Raw genomic sequence first — 20956 nt, 5'->3', positions numbered from 1 at the left:
CTAAGTGTCAGACACTGTTCTAAGCACCACTTAACTCACTCCACATCCTTACCAAGTTGGTACTATTATCCCTGTTTATACAGGAAGTAACTGAGGAACAGAGAGGTTAATTAACTTGTATCAGATTCCCCAGCTGCAAAGTGGAAGAGATGAGACACAAACTCGGGGAGGCTGCATGCACTGTCTCCATTCTGAAGCAGTGCTCTACTGGTCTTGTATATTTTAAAATTTCCATACTTACTAAAAATGTCTAAATTATTAATAGCTATTTCCCCAAATTCATTTAAAAACAGTGGTTTAAGTGTATGGACAGAGCCCTGATCACTGGGGCAGTTTTCAAATATGAGTGGCAATAGTGCTAGCATGGAAAGAAAATGGGGCCTGGATTCTTGGCTCTGAACATTTGCTGGGTGACCTTGAGAGCATCTCAACATGTTCATCTGTAACTGAGGACTTCCTAGATCTCTTTATTAAGACCAATTGTATAATGTATGCTAATGTGTTCTATAAATTGTAGAGCATATTCCATCAAACTCTCAGTTTTCCCTCAGCTATTCCGATAAATATTATTACATCTAAACTAATTGACATGGAAAACAAAATAATTCAGTATGAACAACTTCAGTTATCCTTTCAAAATAAGAGCAGTATTAGACATCAAATCTCTACGTGCTTGTATCTTTGTGTGCACTGCTCTCACAGCTACCCGTATGGATGACTGAGTGACCCAGGCAGCTCTGGTCTCAGGCCAATGGAGATACAGGCAAAGGCCGACTTCCTATAAACACTCTGTGCCCTGGCGTCTCCCCTGAGATCCGTGTTCTCTATCAGAGGGCTGTCAAGTACTATGAAAGAGACACCTGGTCTTTATGGAGCTGACGGTGCTCACAATTCGCATACCCCTATTACAGGGACTCAAATATATTACTTTTTTTTTTCAAATGGAGAACTGAAAAACACAGGAGTTGAGATTTCTCAGAGGGGGCCTCTCCTAGGTTTGCTGCTTGTAGGTTGGCTAAAATAATGAGATGAACTGAACATATGTGTTCTTTTCCTCACTCTTCTGTCCACTTGCCTCTGGGATGGCATTCAAGGAGATTCTCCATGGGGCCCTCCTCTGGCTTTGGCCAGGCCCTCATGGTCATTTCAGGTGAGGGACTTGACCGAGGTGACCTACATTCTCAGCTCTCCCTGAAGATCAAGAAGTCTGGTCTCTGAGATCTCTGATTTCACCCCCAGGGGGCACACTGTTCAGGGACATGGGGCTAACTGCTCACTCTTTTCCACCTGCCTTCCTTCCTACAGTTTACACTCAAGCATAAACCAATAGCTGGTGGACCACTTTTCCTTTAAATCTCATTTGATTATATAAAGTCACCAATAAGGTGAAAATTCTTGCAGAACTACTTTGCAAAGTATTTGTAAAAATTACCCTGGTAATTGCTCACTGACCTCCTGCAGGCAGCAGGGAAAACAACAGCTGGTACACCTTAGTGGTCTCTCCAGAGTTATGACTTCTCGGCCCATATTATCAAGAATCCGCATTGTAAAAGGCCTAGAAGGCCCACAGCAATTTCGGGTACAGCAATCAGTATCCTCTGCTGCAAAGTAAATCCTCTGTCCAAGGCTGTTCTTAATTTCATATTTGTTACAAGTTTCAAAACCTGTTAAGACTAAAAAACATAAAAGAGGGAATCACTATGACTATTGTGTTAAAAGAATAATCAATCTATCCTAAGATACAACAATATCTAGTTATACCATTTTAAGATGATACTTCATATAACACAGGAGGAAGAAAAGGAAAGATGTTTAGAGATGATCTAAACAGAGAAAAAAAGGCAAAGGGAATGGAGGAGAGGGTATTAAAGTACAAAGAAATTAGGAATTCCTGTATGAGACATGGAAGAGAAAACAACTCGTATCTTCCTAATTCCATAGACCCATGTCAGAAAGGGGGACTGCTGTGAGGGATGGTGCCGTGCTGCCGATGGCGACAGTTGTGCTAAGTGAATGCAGAAAATGTCTACTTGTCATGTATTCAGCTATGGAGGGGAATATAGGATGATTGCTATGTTTATGCACCGTATAGTATTATATTAAGTAAATTGGCTTGAGATATAGTTTTATAAACCACAGTCATGGCTTCCCTTTCTGCGCTGTGTGAGGAAGGCGTGAGAGGGCTTTCTCTCAATGCACACATGTGAAGAGGGAGAGAGTGAAAATGGAAGGTGAGATAGAACGTCACCCTGGGCCCAGGGCACCCTTGTTTAGCTCAGCAGTGGTTGTTCAGAAGTGGGAAATGGGTATTAGACAAGGGGAAAGGCGCTTGGCAACCAAGGCTGCAAGTTGGAGGATTCCAGACCACTGGCATCCTAAGTGAACTCTGTACCTTAGCGGGGCCTAATCTCTTCACGGGGGAAACAGAGATGTGCTGACATCTGACACCCACGTGGTATCTTACCAAAGGGCTTCCCACATTGAACCACACTTTGGAAACCCCTCCTTGCTTAAAGCCAGGAGGGAGCAATTCATGGTCCCACTTGTCCACAGCCCTCATTAACGTGGGTCATAGGGTATTAGAAGCCACCAACATAGTGAGCAATTAAAAGAAACAGAGAGACAAAAATCACTCTCTAATATTGATGTGGATGGACTTTTAGTCAGATAGAGATGTTCTTCACAAATTTTATCACCATGACCTCCCTGAAGTATCTTTGCTCTGACTCAGACAGGCCCTGACCCTGCCTTTAAAAGAACCACCCTTTACCTCAATATCGGCCAGTCAAATATTTCATGTGAAAAAATTAAACTGATTCATGAAATGGGATCTATTACCTAACTGTTTCATTAAGTAGCTTAATCTGAAAATTCTTCAGCTTGTTTATCTGTGTAATGAGATCAGTGGGCTTACACAATCTAAGCTTCCTTCTAGTTACTTAAAAAAGGAAAACAAATAAAACAAGAGAATTCTATGGTTATGTCTTTATTGTCTACTAAGTTTTGAATTGGGAAATGTATAAGTGCCTGTCATAGTCTCAGGTGCTAAAAATGAACTGAGTAATCTTTATTTCTTTATACTGCTCATAATGTTAAAATATAAACTTTCAGTTGGAGACAAAAAGAAAAGAAAATTAGACATCCTTCTTTAAAAAACTGAAGAATTTATAACTACTAAATTTGAAATTTATATTTCATGATTAATACATATATATTTCCAAATATATACATAAAACTTATAAATCTTAAAACTATAAATGGAGTGCTATATAATGTATAGTGTCTGGTTTTTTGGTTTTTATAATATCAAAAATAAATTCCCTAAAATGAATCATTAAAAAAGTTGAGAATATAAATTATCATACTATGAAGAGTTCCGTTCCAGAGAAAATGTAAACAAACTAATAAAAATGAGAACATTCTAAATATCGAAGTGTACATTACAAGTAATTTAAGTGTAATAAGCAACAATTATATATTCTAACCAAATATCAACCATATTTCTACAGTAGTACAATTCACATTATAATTTCTATCAGTGGAAAAGAACTTTGCAAAGATGTGAAGAAAGAGTTAATAGATATATTCTAAAATCTATTAGAGTTTTCACTGAACTCTTTATACCTATAAGGAGGATACTGTAGTGCATGAATCTACCCAGATTCCCTTTCCCCTGGCAGCAGTCCTGAAACATCTAGTGGCTTCTTAAGTTTACTTTGCACCTGACGAGCACTGGACCTAAGGAAACAGCTGTAGGAGTCAGGCCCCATCCATAGGAGCACCAGTGGCGTTCTAGGAAGTCAGGCCTCTCGGCTGGCTGGTCAACACCCTCCAGTGGAGTGTCCCTGTGCCCAAGGTGATAATCCACAGCCCGTGGAAGAAAGGGTTTTACAGGGTTCCTCTGAACTCCCAAGAGAAACTGTGGGCAGTAATGCGATTTTCCAAAACATCCCCATCCATCCAAATTCAGAGTTCACTTGCTTTGGAAATGTATTTACTAAGGTAACTGAACTACTGCATGTGGCTCTGTGACAACTGCAAGGACATCACAAACTGGGAAAAAAACAGTTGAAGGGACAGAGGTTAGGCAAAGTGATAGAATCACTGAAATGATTTCTAGAGAGAAGGGGGAACAACAGTAAGTTTTGACTGGTTTCCTTCTAAGTTAGGGTCTGTATCATGAGGAGAGATGTCCGGCATAATAGTATTTTACCACTTGACTCCTAATTTCAAGAAATGAGCTGCTGATAATCCTTATCAATTCATTATCATGAAGAGAGACATTTGTAAATAACCAGTTTAAATATCCAGCATCACTGAAGGTGTTATATCTGTGGTTGGTGATATGCCTTTATCTGCGTAAATGTCCTCTCTTCCTAGAAATATGATAAATACAATGAATACATACCTTCCAGAAGTTCAATTTGCTGATGAATCAATAGTTGATCTATCTATTATAATAAAAAAAAATTAAGCTGTAACCATGTATCATATGTTATTAAGCCAAACAAATTAACATTAGTGTTCTTATATTTTAAAAGAATGTATATAATCAATTATCAACATTTATCAATATTATCGATATTTAATAATTGTTTATATTACTTCTAGATATAAAATTAAAGTTAATATATTTTTAACTGAAAAAAAAATATTGAACGTGTTCACTATTAATGTGGGCAAATTCAGGTCAAACAAAATGGACTTACACTGGAATCCCTATAAAAATTAGAAAAAAATGTTCCTTCCAGAAGGGCCTAAGAAATATTAAGACCTTTTCAGCCATTTAAAGAGCTTTTTTCTACAAATCTAAACATTTTCTTTTTCTTTCTTTTGATATCATTTGTAGTAGGTGATAACTTCCCCGAACATTTTGTAAGGGCCTAATTTAAAAAAAAAAAAAAATCTGCTTAGGGCATTTCTTAGAGAATTTAGGAACTACCAAAATTCTTCTTTTTTTTTTTAACATCTTTATTGGAGTATAATTGCTTTACAATGTTGTGTTAGTTTCTGCTATATAACAAACTGAAGCAGCCATATGTATACATATATCCCCATATCCCCTCCCTCTTGCGTCTCCCTCTCACCCTCCCTATCCCACCCCTCTAGGTGGTCACAAAGCACCAAGCTGATCTCCCTGTGCTATGCAGCTGCTTCCCACTAGCTAGCTATTTTACATTTGGTAGAATATATATGTCAATGCCACTCTCTCACTTCGTCCCAGCCTACCCTTCCCCCTCTCTGTGTCCTCAAGTCCATTCTCTACGTCTGCGTCTTTATCCTGTCCTACCCCTAGGTTCGTCAGAACCATTTTTTTTTTTTTTTTAGATTCCATATATATGTGTTAGCATACGCTATTTGTTTTTCTCTTTCTGACTTACTTTGTATGACAGACTCTAGGTCCATCCACCTCACTACAAATAACTCAATTTCATTTCTTTTTATGGCTGAGTAATATTCCATTGTATATATGTGCCACATCTTCTTTATCCATTCATCTGTTGATGGACACTTAGGTTGCTTCCATGTCCTGGCTATTGTAAATACAGCTGCAATGAACATTGTGGTACATGACTCTTTTTGAATTATGGTTTTCTCAGGGTATATGCCCAGTAGTGGGATTGCTGGGTCATATGGTAGTTCTATTTTTAGTTTTTTAAGGAACCTCCATACTGTTCTCCATAGTGGCTGTATCAATTTACATTCCCACCAACAGTGCAAAATTCTTATATTATAGGCTGCCCAAGTGCATTGTGGTAAATTAAATTAGTGCAGAGAGTGCAAGAGAGACAATTCATTTACTGAAAACTAACCTACCAGATTTCTAATGGCAGACAAATACTAAATCTCACATTGCTGAGATAAGCTATCATGTAGTTCATTAAAATCCAGGAATTTTCTTTTTCTTATTGGTAGCATTAATAAAATTGGGTCTTCCAAAGAACAAAAGGAACATAAAAATGTAATTTTCTTAATTATAATGAAAGGTAGGTCATATTATACACAAATCAATAACTCCTTTCTTGGTACCACTTATGGAAAATCAACACTAAATCGAGTTTGATGGTTCTTTCCAACTCCTAGGAAATTATTCAGTATTGGGATTAAAGGGCACAGGATCCAGAACTAAGGTTCCAGAAGTAAAAAGCCATTCCCAGTTCCTCTGCATTTTGATGTTAGGCGAATTATGTAACTTCTCTGGACCTCAGTTTCTTCTTCTGTAAAATGGTGATAATTATAGCACTTGTATATCACAGAATTTTTTAAAAAGGATTTAAATGAGTAAATACATGAATTATACTTAGGAACAAAGCCTGGAAGCTTAATAAAGGTTTGCTATTAGCTATCATTGCAGATTATATTCAAGATCATAGAAAATACAATTTCCTAAGACATTTTCATTTTGCTTTAAAAGTAAACCTGACCTAGAAGAATTAGAGTAATCTGTAAGCAAAACATGTTGTTTTACCATTTCAGACTTTTGTGAATTAGTCAATTGTTAATCTCATTAAGTAAACTGGAAGCACAGTTTTGTTTTTAATGAGTCTTTTATGCATTGAATTACCTGAGTCAAATATTCCAATCCGGGTGGACAGTTTAATGGAGGTGGTGGTGCTGGCATCCATGGTACCCCTGCAGGCACGCCTGGCTGACTAGTCACTGGTTGGTATGGGACAGGAAAGCCGACTGGGCCAGCACCTGAATAGCCAGCTGGCGGGACTGGATAGCCAGCCTGGGTGCCAGGATAGCCAGTATATCCTGGAGGTCCTGAAATATGAACATGTGAAACTATTTGTAACTGCAGAGAAAAATGCAAATTTCAACTCTTTTAGGATCACCCCAGCTATCTACAAACTACAATTTCTACTTAGAAATCCTGTTTCTAAGAAGCTTAAGGTTTGTGTTTTTCTCTCTCAGTGATTTTTCAATGAAATACCTGTGGTTTCAGGTCCACTCCTATTTTGAGGGTTTTAGGCTGTGTTTAGTGTTGCCCCACAGCCTTACCCTTATCATTCAAAACTCAGGTGAAAATATGCTTGAAATCTAATAAAGTGAAAGAAAGTCAATGACGATCTAGAGTCAGGTACATAAAAATTCTGGAATGGCTTCCTGGAAAAGAGGGATGGCATTGGGTAGAAAGCCCAAAATAAAGGCTTTGAGTCAGCATTTCTAGGACCAAACCACCCTGTAAAAAATGATAATTCTAGAATTCCAACAAGTGACATTTCTTATCTGTATAGAACTGATAGTGGTTTTGTCCCCTCATGGCATATTTGGCAAGGTCTGGAGACCCTTCTGGCTGTCATAATTGAAGGGAGGGGGATACTGGCACCTGGTGGGTAGAAGCCAGGGATGCTGCTAAATATCCTACAAGGACCAGAACAGTGCCCTGAAAAAAAAAAGAATTATCCATCCTGAAATATTGTAGTGCCTTTGTTGAGAAACCCTAGTATAGCGGTAAGGGTATGTCATTCCTTCCAGTACTGCCCAGATACTCCTCTGGGTTAACAATTTGCCTGAAGTTTTAACCCATGGTGTATTCCATTCCTAAAACCCTCCACATGAAAAAAAAAAAAAAGTTAAGTTATACTAGGTTACAAATGTAAATTTCACAGTTTGGCACCCTAAGCTCTCTGGAAAATACAGTTTGAGAACCAAGGAAGGTAAAACCTTATAGTAGGCAAAATTGTCTCAAGTACTTATTAAGCACAGTAGAGGAAGAAATGAGTATATACTCTATTCCACATGAATTTGTGATTACAAATATGAAGATTCGTACCTTTATAACTTAAATGAATAGTCTGCAGAGTAGCTGTTCCATAGGAACGGAGGATGTAGTTGCAAAGAACTGTGTCCCACAACATTTTAACAGTTAAGGCTATGCAAAATTTAGCACTTAGAGCAGGAAAATTGTGAATACTTTTAAGTGGAATACTGACGACAAAATACATACACCAATAAAAAGTAAGACTCGGAAGACAGACTAAACCTCATAGCAATGTCTTTTAAATATAGTTTTATAATTTATTCTCTCTTAAATGAATAAATATTTACAGATGATCTATAATGTGATTGGGTCTAGAATCAGAGGATAGAATCAGAGGATACAGCTATCAGCAAGGCAACCTGCTCTCAGGGAGCTTAGAGGAGACAGAAAATAAATTTTAAAAAAAGATTTCAGATTGACCTGATGGAGAAAATACATGGGGAAGAGGGCAAGGTATCAACCAGTTACTTTAGATAGATAAAATTTATGGTTGACACCTAAAAGTTGAGAAGGGAAAAAGTGTGTGTGAAGATATGGTAAGAAATATTCCAGGAGGCAGGAATACCAAATACAAAATCTCTGACTTTAGGAATAAATCCGACATGTTTGAGAAAGAGAGGGACATTATAAGGGAGAGGAAGAACAGAAACAGCTGTCAGTAAAGAAATAGGATCAATTCATCTTGAGAGCCCCTTAATAAGGAGTTTGGATTTTATTCCAAGTGTGACTGACAGGCTTTAGGGATTTTAAACAGAAGACTGAGTTCCATGATCTGTGTGATATCTTGCAAAGTTTTTAGGAGTACCAAGCACTGGGATTTAAAATGGGAAATGCAAATGCAACCCCTACCCTCATTGCCTAATGGGAGAGAGAATTTTACACTCACCCTTACTCTAGGGATCTACAACACCAGTGTCAGTAAGTGATTAACTAAAATCAGAGACAAGCGCTTTGAAGGGAGGGACCAGGGTTTTATGTGCCAAAGGAAGGTGTTTAGATGGGGAGAGACAGAGGGAGGGAGTTGGGACAGCCTCCCTGAGGACCACCCTCAGCTGAGATCTGAGGGATACAAAGGAGTTGAGTAGGTGGGCGGCAGGGAATGAATATTTCAGAAAGAAGCCCTGGGATAGTAACAAACACAGGACATTTAAAAATCTGCAAAAAGGCCAGTCTACCTGAACAGGAGAGACAGTCTTAAGAGACAGATAAGGAGAAGGCAGGAGAGCCCCTTGGGTTTGGTGGACCAAACTAAGCATTTTGGTCTTTATCCTGAAAGCAAAAGGAAGCTAATGATGTACCCATTGGGTACTGTCTGTAATATTAACAGATAACTATTTTTAAATATCACTGACTACAGTGCAAAGATGAAACCATAGGCAAGCCAGTGAGGGGGAGGAGATGTGAATTAATTGGTTACATTATTAGCATTATTAAACCTTCACGAGATTCTTGGAGAGGATAATTATTTCCCAAATCAATGGATTAAGCATATAGAATTACCTGAAATTTAGGTAATATTTCATTTACCTAAAGCACAATTGATTTAATATATTATTAATATAATAGTCAGCAAATATTTGTCATTTATTAATTGTAAAGCATTGTGCTAGTTGCTTTACACATACTCTCATTTAATCTCCAAAATGCCTGAATTAGAAAATATTATGCCCATTTCATAGATAAGAACTGAGGCTTGGAAGTACAGCAACTTGCTTAAAACCACAACACAACTATTAAGTACAGAAGCCAGAACTTGAAGCCTGATCCAGCCTCTCTATGCCGGTTTTCCCACTTGCATAATGGGGATAATTAATAGTATTTACCCCATAATATTGTCTGAGAATTAAATGAGTTAATTCACATTAGGCACAATAAACTCTCAGTTTTAATCTATCACTATTGTTAGCATCATTGTCATAAAAAACCTGTGCTATATTGGCCTTCAACTTGAGAAATAAATTTGAGCTATTTTTCTCACAAACTCTCAAGTCCGATTATAACTTAATTATGTATCGCGTACTATTATTTAGCCATGGGTGGATTAAAATGTCCTCCAAGTGCCTTGGGTGCATACTATAGACTTGCTAATAATTCTTCAAACACCAACCATTTAAAAATTGAGAGCAGCAGTTCTCAGCCCTGGCTGCACATTAGAATCACCTGCAAAATTAAAAAATTACCAATCCTGGGGTCCCACAACCAGAGCTTCCATTTCAGTTTTCCTGGGATAGTGCCCTGGTACTAGTGTTTTCAGCAGTTTACAAGTAATACCTAAGTATAGGCCCCTTTGAGAACTATCATCTTAGAGCCTTGGGAGTCTTTCTACCTCGCATTCGTTTAAATGGAAACATCTGGATGAGATCCAGGCTCCACTGAGAGGTTTCTGGCTAGACAACTAAACAAGCCATTCAGCTCCTAAACAGATTTGTTTGCTCAGAGTAGAATAAAAAATGCATACACCCTTCTGGCCAAACAAGACTCCTTTTGATCCTAAGTCCTCAGGATGGTCTCTCAAGATGTGGGTAGCCTGCCTACTTGCAAATGTAGGTGCACCATGAACTCTGCCATTTGGTAAAGTTCTGGTAACGTTTTTTATTTTATTTTATTTTATTTCTGGCTGCGTTGGGTCTTTGTTGCTGCGTGCGGGCTTTTCTCTAGTTGTGGAGAGCGGGGGCTACTCTCCGTTGTGGTGTGCGGGCTTCTCACTGTGGTGGCTTCTCTTGTTGTGGAGCATGGGCTCTCGGCGTGCGGGCTTCAGTAGTTGTGGCTCGGGGGCTCAGTAGTTGTGGCTCGCAGGCTCTAGAGTGCAGGCTCAGTAGGTGTGATGGGCTTAGTTGCTCCGCGGCATGTGAGATCTTCCTGGACCAGGGCTCGAACCCGTGTCCCCTGCATTGGCAGGAGGATTCTTAACCACTGAGCCACCAGGGAAGCCCAAGTTCTGGTAATGTTGATAACTGCATTTGTCTAAATGAAAATCTCTGAAATCTTCTATGCAGTGGTTCAAAAGAAATAATATATTACTTGGTATGTAGTGATATGACTCAGTTACTTTTCTTAGAAAGGCAAGGCATGATTGAGCATGTATATAAAAGCAAAGCTTTCACATTTTTGTATGTTACAAAATAAAAATGAGAATTATCCTAGGTAGCTATGTTTCTATTGCTTGAAGCTTCCAGGCTTAAGCAGTCATCTCTTTTGTATGACCATCACTGAACATACTTAATCCCAGATAATAAATGACTCAAAAACACCCAGAGATAAATCTCCTATATGTGACTGCATGACCATAATTTTCAGAATGAATGGAGAATCGATAAAATCTGTTACTTAATAGGTGTATTTTGGGGTTTAATTTATGTGCAACCTTATATCTTACTTGCTAAATGTCAATTCATTATTGTTTTTATTAACACAATACTTTTACTATTCTGTATAAATAAAAAATATTTTAATGATATTTATGATAACATAGTCAAAGAAAAAAATCCAGAACTAGGCTGCAAATTTCATTATTGAACTTTTAGTAAAAGACACTACTAAAATACACACAGAGACAGACAGACACACACACACACACACACACACACACACACCCTTTGGGGAATATCAATAACTGATAAATTTTGGTTTTTTATTCTTTAAGCCAGTGTTTTACCTGGGAAAGCTGCCGGAGGATATTCAGGGGGATACCCACCTGGCAACTGTGTTCCTGGGTGAGGATCATTCGTTTGCACATCTGCAATTCAAGGAGAGGTAAACATATATCTTCTTAAAAAAATACATATCAGAAAAAAAATGCATTGTTCTTAGATAATTTCATTTATATGCTCCTGTGTTGTATTGAAACAAAGTGAATTCTTCACTTAACAAAAGCTATGCCTGTTATCAGAGTTAATCTGCAGTAGAATCCTGTTTAAAACAAATTCCCTTCTGATAAAATAGGCAGCTAATTACTGGGGCTGAGTTTCTAGTTTTCAAATATGCCTGATGAGTGTTCTCTCCCATACACTGAATTTGTTGTTACTAGGAAAAATAGATTGTTTCAAAACTACATAGACTCTTTTTGAATTATGGTCTTCTCAGGGATAGGGAGGGTGGGAGAGAGGGAGACTCAAGAGGGAAGAGATATGGGGACATATGTATATGTATAACTGATTCAATTTGTTATAAAGCAGAAACTAACACACCATTGTAAAGCAATTATACTCCAATAAAGATGTTAAAAAAAAAAAAAAACTACATAGACTGTGAAGAAGGAGATAAATGAACCTAGTTGGATGTGGGTTTGGTAATGGAAGGATAACAGGTGATTTTAAAGATATCTATACTTGTTGCTATAAGAATTACGTTTTAAATATTTAAAATAATACATGCAATTCAGTATTTAAATATCCTTTTTATGCCTATTCTGGAACTACACCATTAAGTTTGAACTATAGGAAATTCCCAGTATTTGACTGATTTTGAACTACAAAAATCATAACTGACTTAGTTACAATAAATAAACATATTAACTTTTGTTATCTGCTAATCAATGTAGTTTGAATAATCTTTAATATGTATGTACAAATGGTTCAGTTTCCTAGTTCTTCATATTCGTATTTCTCTAATCATTCCTTTAGCAACCACCCTGGCCAGAAAATAAATATTTAGTACTAGCATCTCCTGTGTCACCCCTCAGTTAGGCTCTCTGGCTACAGTGGCTCTGCCTTCATGGAATTTATGGTCTAGTGGACACTACACTTACACCATATTCTCCTCTCTTCCCTATGGCTTATTAACTGTAAATTCAAAATAGTTTATTTTTGAATAATGGGGACATGGCAACAGTGTAGAAGAAAAAGTTGACCAAACTTTCAATCTGACACATTTCCTGTATGTATCATGGGTCTTGAAAGACAACTCAAGTCATATGATCTCAGCAGGAAGGCTGGGTTGTGCCCACCTCCACCCCCTTTCTTCTCCATTATTGGCTTCATAATAACTCCAGCAGAGTGGAGTCCATGGACACTGCAAACTCAGGCAACAGAGAACCCTCTACTTGAGTCAGGGCTTTTCCCCGTACAGACATCACAGCATACCCCGAATTGTCACACATCTCTGCAATATCATAAGTTATTCCATCCCAACCATCCCTTCAGGTGAGTGGCTGAGCTCCTAGTTCTCTAGCTCTCGAGGCTCTATATCCACAGCCCCCACTCCCAACCTGAGTTGGAAGCAACAGGATCAGACTCAACAGATCCCAAGGAAACACACTGCAAGTGTGACTTAAAGACCCATCCTTAAATGATATGTCACATTTTGGCACCTCTTAACAGGTGCCACTGTTTAAACAATAGTAAATAAATACACACACATATCAAAGAGTGGACAGATTCAAGAAATTAGGAGCTCATAATCCCTGGGGTTTTGGTACCAGAGCAATGATCCTGGTTTTGGGAATTCCAGGGGAATTTATACAAAGAGAAAATAAATGCATGGGCAAGTGCTCACGTAGATCAGAGAGCATATGCATTATGGATGGATTTCTGCATTTGTGAAATGCAACTTAGAATAACTTACAAAAATCATAGGACTTTCATATTGTCAACAAGTTATTGTTATTTCTCTCTCTATATATATTTATATACATACATACATTCTATTTCTATTTATGCACACATATACATACAAACACATGCATTTGTATATAGGAAGCTGAAGAGTTAAAAGGTAATTGTCACCAGGACCCAATGATTTTTTTTAAGTGATCTGAAGCATCCTATTTTTGTAGCAAAGAAAATAGCTTAATACTATATAAATTTATGTTTAAAAAGTAAAGTAAATATTGTTAATAAAATTAAATTAGTATAGCAAGCATTAAGAAAAATCATGAAACTTCGTGAATGAAAGTCAAGGTTTCTGGTCCTAAAGAGTATCTAGTATATGTAACAAGGCTGGCATTGTGGTAGAGATAAACATCTCTTTGGCTATCTAAACAAACATAGAGAATAGAGATCCTTCAGAAAACAGGATTTTGTTTTCCCTATTTTTCCCATAGGATTTTTTTTTTCTCCTCCGAAACTTGGATTTTTTAAAAGACAAAGGCTTTTATTACATGTTTGGTTAATACTCATCTTATTTAGAATTTTCTTGAAAAAAAAAAAGCCATAAAATAAAGATTTGTATTTATTTAAACCTATTCACATGTGTATTTTATGAGATATATATTGGGGATGTATCTGAGCATTTTATTACAATGTCCTGGCATATTAAAGTCATTGTTTGTTAAACAATATGATTGGAACAGTCTTTTTGTATATAAAATGCACATAGAAAAGGGAAACTTGATTCAGATGAAATGTAATATAAATTATACAACATATTTCCCAGTAAGCCTAAAATTTCTTAGGTTTATCTACGGCTTTTTTATTTTTAAAGGAAAAATTAGTGGTCATGGATATTTGTGTACATCTTCTCTATAGCCAAAACACTGGCCCAGACTTAGGATTCTGGAACATAAACAACACAAAGCAAATTATATCCTTTCAGAAACTGAATAGAACATTATGACAAATAACACATTAACAAGAGATTTAACATTATAGGTGGAAAGTAAACACTTAAATTACTTACTTTGTTTGTCCATGATTTAAACAGTTCTGAAAAAGAAGACCTGATATAAATATATAATTCAAATATGACAGTTGAAACAAGATACTCTGAAACTATATACACATGAGATATTCCTCTATTCATCTAGTCTTCCAGAATCTGGTCATTTAAACCCTTCAGTCTTGACCGTATTCCCTGCTGCTATGTTTCTGAGTAGGATTTTACAAGTTGTAGGTCAGTCCAGGATGGTGAACAATTTCTAAAAATCTTGGGAAGAGAGGGTTCAATGAGGGAGAAAGACAGAAACACTGTGAGCCCAAGGCCCTCCAGTTAAAAACTGGAGCCTTCCAACCTACACAATCTACAGGGAGCATGCAATCCAGCATCCAGCTGCAGGGCTGGGCTGCAGCCATGGTCCAGCAGGAGAAGGAAGAAGGTTAGCTATCAGGTCACACTGCTGTAAATATCTCTGGAAATTCCAGGTCCTGAGGACATGTTCTGCCCAGCTTCAACAACAAATTTGAGAAGGCCTGACCCCCTGTTTGTGTATCAATACATGATTTTAGCCTAAAAACATATACTCAGGGGTTATAGTAGCTGTAACACCATGATAATCCAACTGAAACTTTGTCTTGCTTATTTCTACAGAAAAATAATGATAAAAAACATTATACTCAATACTTCTGCCTTCTACTGCCTTGATCCCATCCTAGTCTTTCCCACAATTATCCAGTCACTACTTTTCCTATCTCTCCACTTTAAATCCCAACCCCTATCTGCCTGTTAATTACAATTAACCCATTAGGCAAAAACTTGCTACTCAGTTGTTTTATCTGGGACCCACACACTAATATGAATTGGCTCTGCCCTTCCCAGGCCCTCTCCAGTTTTTGCTGCCCCTTTACTAGCTCCTTCTACTGTGTTATCCTAAATGGTAAATAAAAGTCAACTGATCCTTCCATATCCTTAACTAAAATCTGGTGTTCCCAAGAAGAAACCATATCCCTCTTCTCCTTTTCTAAGTTATCGATTTATCATTGCCTGTTATAAGCATAAAATTTAATAATATAGTAAAACTTTTAAGAATATTCCAATTACAGTCACCTCTTAATTATATATACTCAAGGAGTTCGGTAATGGGTTTTCTTGGCCCTGGAATAAATTTAAAAATATGTTTTTTGTTACAGATTTGACTTCCTGGATTTTCTTAGTACAATACTACCCCCTGTTAGCATTAACTGGTCAGAAACCAAGTGCTATGGACCTCCTCAGGACAAAAGAACAAAAAGATTAAAATTTATGTTTTTCTGCAATTATTCAAGAAGGTGAACAATAAGCTAATAAACACATGTAACAAAAGCATACCAGAAGTTTTCAAAGGCCATTATTGTGTTTTATGTTCTATCATATGAAGGACAACTAAGAAAGGAGACTAAATTCTTATATACAATAGGCCATGATTACTTTTGTCAACACGCAGTTCTGTGATCAGACTGTATATTAAAATTCATACCCATTATCTTCAGTACCCTAACATACATAAAACATTTAAAAACTACTCCATTTCTGGAGTAGAAATGGGTAGTATCCCTTAGTTAACAAAATGGACTAAACAGCTCAAGTTTTTACTTAACTACTATTTCTCATAGGATCACTTCATTATATGATTAATGTTTTTAAAAAATGTTATATGGCCCTTCAACCAACTTAGCAATTTTAAGGGACTACTGTTTCAGTCATTCCTGCCTTGCCTAAAATGTCAGAAGGGCACTCAGTTCAAGGAAAAATCCTAAATAATACCTGGAGGTCTAATTTTTAGAATTAAACAATTTATTTTCGTGAACAAATCACTGAATCGGCAAAAAAATTCCATAGTTTCTGGAGGGCAAGTCTATACATCTGAGATGGAAAAAAATTTAGTTTTAATTTAAAATATATTTCTTCTTAGCATTTAGTTGTTTGAGCCTGGGAAATTCAGTGCCAGTCAGAAATTAAAAATGTGCTATAAAGAGAGGGAATTCATACACGGATGCTATGCATCACAGTAGGAACAGGTGGAGGCTCTTAAGCAATGGAGCAATACGTTCCCACGTCCTTGCAGAATGAGTACCAACTATGAATATAAGAGTATTTACTTTTCATGAAGCCAGAGATAATTCTCTCCTTGCACAGAAATCGAAGGAAAGGAAATGAAACAGACTCAAACAGAGCTCATTTGTTCATATTTACTCGTTCCTTCCTACTTGGTCACATTATTTTGAGTCTTAAACTATAGTTTTGTGAGGATGAGTACCTGTTGGCAAAACTACTGCAGAATATAATCTGGGTCCTCATTTTCCTGTAGGTTTTAGAATTTTCACAAGTTCCTAATATCTCAAGCATGAAAAATGTATGTCATAAACTCTGGTGCACAATGTGAAGTGACAGTTGAACCTGTATGTGTGCCAGGTAGAATAACGCACTTGTGGACTAAAGACATCCCCCATGTTCATCCCTGTCCGCTCTCCTTTGCTGTTTTAAGGATGTTTTGGTTTTCTCAAACTTAATGGTTCTACTACAAGACATAACATCACTCAGTTTTGGGAATGATCGGGCTGTGTGTCCTGGATGAGTTAATTTATTAGTTAATTAATTTAATATGATAACTTTTAAATAATGTCTTCCACTACTCCTAGTAAGAAACAAATCACAGAAAGACTTGCAAGAAAATCATATTTATCCTGTACTAAAAGAAAAAGATCTCTAATGAAGTCATATTATACATTGTACCACTGGAATCATAATTACTTCAGGACAAATACAGAATTCCAAATTATAATCTGATTACTACACACTTATCCTAACTTGTTAAATGAGAGCTTTTGAGGAAATTAAGGCATCATATACTATATACATGTAAGCATATATCTGTTAAATATATTCTATCAGACACCATTAAGACCTATTCTATTGGTGCTATGGGATACTAGATAATCATAAACCTCTACCACCCGGGAGAAGGAGAAATAGTGCACGTGATATCCAGTTATGGCTCCACAATTCATATTACAGGAAACCCTTTGACCCATCTCTTGGGGTCCTGAAATTTCTATCTTATTTCGTCAAAAAGATTAAAGTATAACCTGCAACCCAAAGGGGAAACATCCCTAATTCTGAAAGATCCTGAAACTACTAAGCCTATGAACTAGGCATAAACTAGATTTGGATTACTTATCCAATTTTACTTCTTAATTGCCAAAAACCAAGCCAGTTAACATTTTTCTCAGAGTCCCAAGATGGAGATACGTGTCCTTAATTATTTTAACAAAACATTACTGCTCTAAACACAATCCCAGAATTCTATATCCCTAACTTCCTATGAATAAATGAAAATGAGATACTAGACTAGGGGGAGGGGAGGAATTAGACAAAGCTAGCGGAGAACCCAACCCTTGCTGAGGTAAGTCACAAATCAAGCAATTTCCATGTTGTTCAGCTTACGTTTGTACGTAAATTTTATGCATTTAGAAAGGTTAACACCTAAGGTCAAAAGCACTTCATCCACCATTGTAAAGCAATTATACTTCAATAAAGATGTTTTAAAAAAAAAAAAAAAGCACTTCATCTGTTGAACTGTGGTTTTGGTAAAAGACAAGCAGAGCAAAAACAGATGGGTTCACACAAATAGGTGGCCAAGATGTTGGTGAGGATTTGAGTATACCAGTACACGTATGTCCAAGACAGGGGACCGAAGTGGGGTGGCTGAGGCCATCATCAGTGCAAGGAACCTGATAAGAGAGACTCTGCCTATAAAATACCACTTCTGTATTTTAGATTCAAGAAATCAAAACGAATACGCTCAGAACCACATTGGGATAGCATTTCATAGTAAACCTTGAAGAACAACGTAGACATTTCATCAACTGGGACCAACTGAGAGAGAGGTGGTCAAGTGTTGTACAAAACTAGCAACTAAACCAAAGAGACCAAAGACACATAAACTAATCTTTATATCAGCTATCCTAGTTTGGTTGCTTTATTACTCCTGAAAAGCCTTTCCTGACAACTCAGAGCTCCCTCACAAATTTGTATTGTTTCCCTTCCTCCTTAAAAATGAGGAAACTAAGGCCAGAGAGGTTAATGGTTACTTAATGTTATACAGCTCACTAACTAGCTCATATGAATGATTCACGATTCATTTCCTTTGCAGTCATATCCTTGATTCACTGGAAAAAAAAAAAAAAAAAAGGTATTATCCCAAATCGCCAATTTTCAGTGAAATTTGTTAAGAGACTATCTTTATGGTGTCTTTCTTATGTAAGGCAGAGAGCAGGAATTTCAAATTTACTCCTGGCTATTTGTTTTTTACTAGGCCAGGCAAGAGTTTTTTGTAAGTACTTAGTATTTTCAAAATTTGAAAAATGTAAAGCACAATAGTTAGCACTGCTTAACTACAATGCTTTGGTTTTTTAAAATTTAGCACTATTAAAGAAAATGCAATAGAGTCATGTACACATATATAAGTGCACATATACACATATAAATATGTCTGTAAATAGTCACTCACTATAAAGTTTGTGCCTCTTTCCAAGGAATATTGCTTGAAGGCATAGAGCATGTAAGGCACTATAACAATCACTAGAACAAAATGGCAGACAATTAACAATATATTATTACAAATACTAGTGCTATGAATAAAAATAATGGTTCTATAAAAAGAGTTATGGAAGCACTAATTGAGATAGTGTAGTGGGGTTGTCAGAAAGTCAGATCTGAGAGCCAAAGGCAGTTTAAAATCAACCAGGCTACAGAGGTGTGTATTTGGATGGGGTGAGGCATTAGAGGCAGGGGGAACTGCATAGGTAGCAGTCCTGAGGCTGGAGGGAGGGAGCTTGGCTCATTCAAGGGAATAAAGATCTGTGGGTCACAGAGCCCAGAAGGAGAGAGAGATCACTGGACCAGAGGATGGAGAGGTGAACAGGGAACAGTTCTTACAGGTTTCCTGTCTAAGCTCTCAAAGGCCAGAGCATGGCCTGTCAGGACAAGACACTTAATTGGTGCTTGCTGATTCAATAGTTGTGTACAGTATTATTTCACTCCCTTCAGTCAGAAAGGACAGTTACCTTACAGATGTGAAGGCTGGCTAATCTGTGACTCGGCTGTATCATGTGACACTTCTATCCAACTGCAGAAACCCACTCATTTCCCTTTTCATTTATTTTTCATTTCCTTGTGTTTGTTCAGTGTTCAAAGCCCTACAATTGTCATACTCGCCAGGGTGGTATTAAGAGAAAGTTCCGTTGTTAAGAAAGCTCCAGGAAGAACAAGGGGACCCTGAATCTCCTGATGCTTCACACTAAGCAAGTGACACTTGCACTAACCATGTATCTCAAATTGCTCAACTAGGAGAAACACTGACTGCCTGTTCCTGGAACTGGGAAGTGGCCATGCCAGGACTTGCTGGAATAGCTGTCTAAATAAAACCACATGGGAACCAGACGGTGAGCTTGGAGGAGCAGGGACTTGCTCAAATATTTAAAGTAATAAACCTAACGTTTACTGAGTACACTCTGCAGTGCCAGACAAAGTTATACGTCACACTCTAACTCTTGTAACTTTTGATCGTTACCCAGTTTCAGAGATGAGCCAAGGAAGGCACATGTAGGAAGAAACTGCCTGGGAGTCCACAGATATTAAGTAGTAGAGGCAGGTTCAAGTCAGGCAGGTGGACTCCTGAGCTAATGGCTTTTAGCCTCTATGTGATAAACCACCTGTCTTCCCAGTTCTTCTGGTGTCCCAGGGTGCCTAGCATAGTTTTGGCTCCAGCCACACTCCTCATTAATACTGACTGTTCAACGACAGCTAGCAGGGTCTATTAATCGTCCCTCTGAATACCCCTAAATGCTCGCAGATACCGCTGACCCCAGGTTCTGGCCATGATCCAGCGCAGCTCCGCGCTATTAAGAGATGGACTAAGCGCATTCGAACCTACAAGGCGGTTTCAGGCAGAAAACACCTTGGCCTTGGAAAGGTCCTGGGATGGGCCGGGATAGGACTAGGTCAGCCGGGCCCCCTGCTGAGCCCCCGGTCGGCTTCTGCGGTCGCTTCCCGAGGCCGCTGGGGCCCAAGCCCCCCCACCCCCCCTGCCCCCAACCTCCAACCTCCAACCTCAGCGCAAACGCAACCCGCCGGCCCTCGCGCCCCTCGCTCCCAAGTAGTCCCCAGAGCCCCCCGCCCGGCCTGGGAACCCGCGCCAGCCCCGCGCCCGGCGCCCGCGGGAGGAGGCCGAGCACGCCGCCCACCCACCTGTGGCCACAGCAGCTCCGGCGCTGCCTGCGGTGAGACGAGCTCGGGGAACCCGGGCGCGGGGACGATGCTCGGCTTCCGACCCTTGGCGGTCAAGAGTCCTCCTTACACAACCTTCCCTGAAGGTACCAGGAAAGAGGCCTCCGAGAGACCTCGGTGACGAAACCCGTCGCTTCTGGTTTCGTTTCCTAGATCCTGAGTTACAAAGGGGCTTCCCGCCCTCGTCCCCGGGCTGGCGCTTCAGCGTCGCTGCCGGAGGCTTGAGACCTGGAGGCGGGGCCGCCGCCCAGCTGCGGCGCGTAGAGACTG

The 20956-nt window shown here is 38.4% G+C and overlaps 1 protein-coding gene across 3 annotated transcripts in view; it reads right to left on the bottom strand.

Annotated features, from left to right (window-relative positions):
• LOC133093645 (phospholipid scramblase 2) overlaps positions 1-20737 on the bottom strand; it is a 30550-nt gene extending 9813 nt beyond the window's left edge. For 2 of the 3 annotated variants that reach the window (XM_061193575.1, XM_061193572.1), the window contains exons 1-6: positions 20648-20737; positions 14384-14409; positions 11424-11504; positions 6566-6768; positions 4409-4451; positions 1453-1673 (exon numbers count right to left, since the gene is read on the bottom strand). In XM_061193575.1, coding sequence (XP_061049558.1) covers positions 1453-1673; positions 4409-4451; positions 6566-6768; positions 11424-11504; positions 14384-14396 — 561 coding nt within the window. In that variant the 5' untranslated portion in view covers positions 14397-14409; positions 20648-20737. The remainder of the gene's footprint in view (positions 1-1452; positions 1674-4408; positions 4452-6565; positions 6769-11423; positions 11505-14383; positions 14410-20647) is intronic. The other variant, XM_061193574.1, reaches the window with a different exon arrangement.
• Between the last annotated feature and the right edge of the window lie 219 nt (positions 20738-20956).

Source organism: Eubalaena glacialis, chromosome 6 (assembly GCF_028564815.1).
Source record: "Eubalaena glacialis isolate mEubGla1 chromosome 6, mEubGla1.1.hap2.+ XY, whole genome shotgun sequence".
In the NCBI taxonomy this organism is placed as follows: Eukaryota; Metazoa; Chordata; class Mammalia; order Artiodactyla; family Balaenidae; genus Eubalaena; species Eubalaena glacialis.
Note: the sequence above shows the minus strand (reverse complement) of the source record. Positions and strands in the feature narration are given on the sequence as shown.